General features: G+C 33.8%; 1 protein-coding gene across 1 annotated transcript in view; it reads left to right on the top strand.

The window, feature by feature from the left end:
* Window positions 1-289: 289 nt before the first annotated feature.
* The window catches only part of LOC149787130 (prolyl endopeptidase-like), a 54,325-nt gene continuing 48,308 nt past the window's right edge, over window positions 290-6,306 (top strand). The window contains exons 1-2 of the mRNA XM_089977641.1: window positions 290-449; window positions 4,119-4,246. Coding sequence (XP_089833767.1) covers window positions 381-449; window positions 4,119-4,246 — 197 coding nt within the window. The 5' untranslated portion in view covers window positions 290-380. The remainder of the gene's footprint in view (window positions 450-4,118; window positions 4,247-6,306) is intronic.

Raw genomic sequence — 6,306 nt, 5'->3', positions numbered from 1 at the left:
TATTTTATTAAATATATTAAATTTTGTAAACGAATATTTGAAGTACAAATATTTATAATAAAAAAAGAATTATGCCACAAAATCAGATTAAATTATTTATTTTGTCAAGATATTTTATTGTTATACCTTAGTAATGTCAAATTAAACAGCATGTATGTGTATATATTAATCTCTAAGCTTTCTGTTCAAATGGGAGTTTCACGACCATGCAATTTCTTAAGAAAGAGCGCAACAATTTGGGATTCCAAGTTATTTCGCGAGATTTCTCGAGAACTGGCTTATTCCAAGTTGAAGCCAAATTCTGATTACATAACCGCGGTGTGAATAGAAGAACTTTGCCGGTATATTTCTCGCAGGCAGGAACAAGAATATTGAAAAACATGGGAAAGTTCTCCTATCCAAAAGTAAGACGTGACGAAGATGTTTTTGATGATTACCATGGTCAAAAGGTATAGAATCATTACGAATTTCATTTATTTCTTCCAAATTCGGCAAAATAGTTCAACTCTTCCCTCTTATTTTACTGTCTATAAATATATACATTTATTAGGAATACTATAGTCGATAGAAAAGAAACTACCTAGAGTAGATGGCCTAACATAGATAATATTTCTCTTAGTCACACTCGAAAATACATTACAAAATTTGTACTAAACTTTTGTGATAAACTGACCGACATTACATTTGTATGATCTTATTCCTTAGCATAATAATAATGGTTTTCGTGTGTTTTTAAATCCTATTCTTGGTGTACCGTTATCAGTGTTTTCATTTTAATTAGTCATGTGTTAGGAAGGGTTGCGGTTCTTGCTGTCATGGGTAACAATTATTGCTTCTTTTAAGATTTAGGGAGCCTTAAGGGAGAACAATCCTTGACTAATGAGTCACCCTCCATAAATAAAGTATTATTATTATTATTATTATTGCATTATTAATATTAATATTTGCACACATATTCTTGTATAAAAAAAGAAGTCCAAAGTATTTAAAAACTTATCCTAGGTGAGCATTTGATGTTTGTTTTATGTTTGCCTGTGTTTTGAAAAATTCTGTATATTTTCACTGAATGTGTTTAAAAAATCAGATGCCATATATGCTAAATATGTACAGTTGACCTTTCAACCACAAATATATTTGGATGAAATAATGTTAGATTTTTACAAATGAAAGTGGGAAATTACTGGGTGTAATGAGGTTGCCATTTTTATTTTAAAAATTGTTAATCACCAATGCCATCGCATGGCAGAACCTGTTGCTATTATTTGGGTTCATTCGAAACAGCTTTAAATGCAGATTATGATTTACCAATAAATTAGATTAAGAAGTTCTCCGCCATTAATTTTCTGACATGACTGGTGGCATCCCATCAGATTAAAAAGATGGAAAACAACCTTTTTGTCTAGCTATAAGTAAAACATGAGGTAGATCATTCTCCAGGGACCCATTTAAGAATCAACGCTGACATTTCAAGATACACTTAGTCACAGCTTAGTGTAACATGATAAATTTAGCACTAGAGTTAAGCTTAGATATGAATTTACTTTCCCTCGGTTTTTAGGAATTAACACCCCCTTTTCTAGTGTCACCCCTTGACCTTGTCATGATTGTTCCTGATTGGCAAGATGGTGTAACATGCTGAATGGAATATTGTGCTCTCACTGGTCAAGTGAAATCGATGCTTGCCTATTTGTTACCTTATTTTCAGTCAGCTAATCAGAGAATGATCTTGTTCTACAGTGTAAGACATCCATCCCTGATTTATTTTGTTTGGATGCAATGTCTTGATCCAAAACAAAGAGTGTTGTATAGCATGTTCCCATGTTGACCTTCAGGGGAACTAGAATAATAATATATTGAAGAATAATGTACACACTTGGCAACCCATATTGAAATTGTTACAGAATGAAATCTAATTGCTTTAGTCAGACTATACTAAAAATTTTTTTATGGAATCAAATTCTGGTACAAACAATTGTTTTTGCATCATAAATGAAATTCATTTGATCATTGTAAAATTTAATACTGTATTTGGTTATATCAAGGTTTGGTACAGTTCTCAATGTAATGTGGTTTCTAGGATTTACAAATCCACTTGTCCAACTCTGGGGGCAAGCTGAAATTTGGGTAAGGCAAACTGAAGTTTCCAAATCCAAACATTTGAGAGGGAGGGAGAAACTGGTCATGGTCCATTCTTAATGCTTTATGTGCATGTTTTATACCATGCAATCTGGCTACATTACATCTATCAGCACCTTTATTTAGTTTTTATATATTTACTGTATACTTCTTTTACATAACTGGCCAGTTTCCTTCATAAGTCATTTCAAAGCATATAGTCCTTGACAAGATAAGTTTAGCATTTTATTACACAGCCATGATAATGTGAGTATTTACTAGTTAAGACAAATTTTGGAAAATACGGAATAATTATTTTTATTTAATTTATCATGCTAAATTTTAATCATAATATTTGTACATATCAGCGATTGACTGACTTACATCTCCTGACCCAATCTAGCAGTTTATGAGTTTTTAATAAAATAACTTGTGAAATTTATTTGATAGCTGTTACTGGAAATAACAGGAACTTGTCTATCAGTTATCAGGAGGATTTAATAGATGTATGAAGAATTTAGCACCCGCAAGAAGTGTTTCTGATCTGTTGCATACGTTACAGTTATGGTAGACCAATATTTACTGTTTGGCAAACAGTTTAATGGATAATATGCCACCCATTTCGAGATTACTAGATGATAATTTTTGTTAAGAAAGTGGATTAAAGATAATGGTCACAAATCCTTCAGTTGCAAAATATAAATACTTCACTATAAACATTATTGGTGACATAATTTATGAAATGAGTCTGCTGTCTTATCTTGACGAAAAAAAGGAAACTTGATGTTTAAAAGAAAAATGACCAGTATGATGATATGAAAATTGCAATAAAGTTCAAGTCCTTGTGGACTAATGAATATCCTGGCTACTATTACTAGTGTTACTGGTTATTTCATATTTCAGTTGAATGTCTTTTTACATACATGTAAATATCTCTGTTATACATAATTTAAAATGTTGCTATTCCCCATCCATTTTCTATCTATCCATTTATTGGTCTGTGTATATGTACACATCTGTTTTTGTTCTTCTGTCTGCATTTTAACAATGAGTTATTTAGATACATGTATTATTATTATTATTTATACTTGTATTATTTACATATATATGTTTTGCTAACTTTATATATTGGCATATGGATTTAATGTGCCAGAAAAGATAAAAAGAAATGAACAGTCCAGATAAATATAATTTCCTGAAAATATTTCATATTGCATTTCCACATATTTGTTTCTTTTTTACTCGTGTTAGGAGTTTATGTTTGGGTGAGCTCAGATTTTAAGTTTACTTTTATGTTCAGTTTTGAAATCTCAGGCCTTGGTTACTAACATGGTAGGCAGGGTTTGGTACATTACTTGGTAGGCAGGGTTTGGTACATTACTTGGTAGGCAGGGCTTGGTACATCACTTGGTAGGCAGGGTTTGGTACATAACTTGGTAGGCAGGGCTTGGTACATTACTTGGTAGGCAGGGTTTGGTACATAACTTGGTAGGCAGGGTTTGGTACATGACTTGGTAGGCAGAGCTTGTTATATAACTTGGTAGGCAGGGTTTGGTACATAGCTTGAAAGGCAGTGTTTGGTACATAATTTGGTAGGCAACTATGGACCCTCACTAGTGCATTATAACAAAGGGAAAGCAGTCTTAATGATTTATCAATCAAATATGTGTTTGACATAATGACACTTAACTAAACTATTTACATGTGTAAACATTTGAATGCAGTAAAATCAAATGTTTAAGACACTTTACAAAACCATTTACACATGTAAATCTGTATTGTACTACACAAACCATTTACAACTGTAAATATGTATAGTACTACACAAACCATTTACACATGTAAGTGTGTATACTACTACACAAACCATTGAAAGTTGTGTAAATTTTATTGAAACTGCATTAAATCATTTACACTTCGAAATATTTAAAGGGACTGAACTTAAACTAGTTGTATATATATACTTTGCACAGGTATAGTTATTTCAAGATTGTCTGTTGTAGATAGCTGACCCTTACCGCTGGCTGGAAGACCCTGATGGTGAGGAGACAAAAGCCTTTGTTGATGCACAGAATGACCTCTCCAAGCCATTTATTAACCAGTGTCCAGTCAAGGATAAATTGTACAAAAGGTAACAACTACTCACCAGATGGATGCATCATGTAATTACAGACATGATTTTTCTCTGGTTTAAAGCGGAATTCCACTTTTCTCCTGACTTGAATCAGATTTATATATATATATATATATATATATATATAGTCTGACTTTGATATCATCTCTGATACTTTTTTTTTTTTTAAAAGGTCTGTCCAGTCCCATTCCGCAGTGACCCTTATATATTATTTGTTCCATATATTTGTTAGCACATGACTCTCGTAAAGAGTATTCTGATTGGTCAAAGGTTTAAATTCATGCAATCAATATTCATTAATGGAAACTGAAGCAATGGAAAGAAGAAGCATGCTTGCAAAACATGGCATCCTGAGTTGTTGAGAGAGAGCATGACATAAAAAGTTTAGTTAAAGGTTTATAAAACATCGAAATGGGAAAGGCTGGAGTGAAAAGTTGATGGAAATTTAGTTGGTCAGTTCATATGAACACTATACACTAGATGACTGGCATTTTGTGACCACTGCAAGAAAGATCTTAATTATGGTAATCACAGCTGGAAGAGTTTGGAACAGCACCTACAAAAGAAGCTGCACGTGGAAAAATCGAAGCTCAGAAGGCATCTCGAAAAAGTGTGATTAATTACTATAAGAAGAAAGATTTCTTGCATGAGAGAACATTTGTCATTCAAAGCTCAAGATAAGAATAAATGAACTGAATGCTGTAATCTTATAAAATTTGATGGGGTATTTTGTCAACACAGCAGTAATGATAGTGTTTTGTTTGTGACAAACACAGTGTGACAGGAAGTGAGCTATGGCATATCCGAAAGTTAAATATAAATAAATGATAAAGAGTGGTTTCTGTATGACAAAGAAAGTGTGGCAAGAAATGAGTTTTAATTGCAGTACGTATATTAGTACAGCTCTAATTCATTACAACACGCTTCATTAAAATAAGTTGGTTTATCCAATATATGACAAGAAGGGTTGAAAGACAGCAAAATGTGAAAATGTTTCACATGGTGGAGCTTTAAGAAGTGCCTGCGTTAGATAGGTGATTGTCTGTTAATAAATGCTGAGTTGTTGGTTGCTTGGTAATGACACATTTAGAACTTCATTTGGTTATATCATGATGTTGAATTTGGAGATAAGTGCCTTTTTACAAGTACACATGACCATACCAATGGCCTAAGCGGTTAGAGCATCCACCTCAGTGCTGGAGATTGTGTATTCGAACCCCAGTCTAGTTATACCAAAGACTTACAGAAATCGTACTAGCATCTGCTTGCTTGGCATTCAGCATTAAGAGGTTAGTGTTAGGACTGGTCAGACTGGTGTCAGGATAATATGACATGGTTGGACATGATGCTACATGGCTGTGGCATCATGTGTCAGTGCTAGACATGACTGTAAACTGCCACACTGCAAACTTCATAGCGATATGACTGGAAGATTGTTAAAGCTACTTTAAAAATCCAAATCACACACACGCAGGCAAACTTTGTGGCAATCCACCCAGGCTGGTTTGTGTAGGTATTAAATATGCTGAACAATAGATTACAGGTGGTCTGTCACAGCTCCTAATTAATGTTGTTGTTGTTGTAGGGTTTAACACCACTTTTCAGCACAAGATAGGCTATACATGGCAGCCAGTATTAATGGTGGAGGAAGAACCCGGAAAAAAACCTGGAAAGAACCACCGACCCATGAGAAGCTGCTGGCAAGCTTTCTCACATAACCACATTAGCCGAATCCGAGACTCGAACCCATGCAGACAGAGGTGAGATGGCAGTGATCTGTAACGGTGAGCGCATTAGACCACTCGGCCACTCGGGGCCCCTCCTAATTAATACTAAGTCCACACTGAATTAGTTCAGAAGATAATGGAAACAAGATTGCAAACTAAACAGTAATTGTTGACACAACCTGATTGATTGTTGTTGCACTTGTTCTTGATTTGTCACCTTTTCTTGGTTTATTTTTTATTTTCTAGAGTAAATTAGAATTTTCATCTTGAATCATCATTTTGTGAAAAGAATTGGATTGCTGTGGAATCAATTTTTCAGGAGTAAATTTC

This window comes from Sinohyriopsis cumingii, chromosome 12 (assembly GCF_028554795.1).
Source record: "Sinohyriopsis cumingii isolate HCF-2022 chromosome 12, ASM2855479v2, whole genome shotgun sequence".
Lineage (NCBI taxonomy): Eukaryota > Metazoa > Mollusca > Bivalvia > Unionida > Unionidae > Sinohyriopsis > Sinohyriopsis cumingii.
This window is presented reverse-complemented; position numbering and strand designations above follow the sequence as displayed.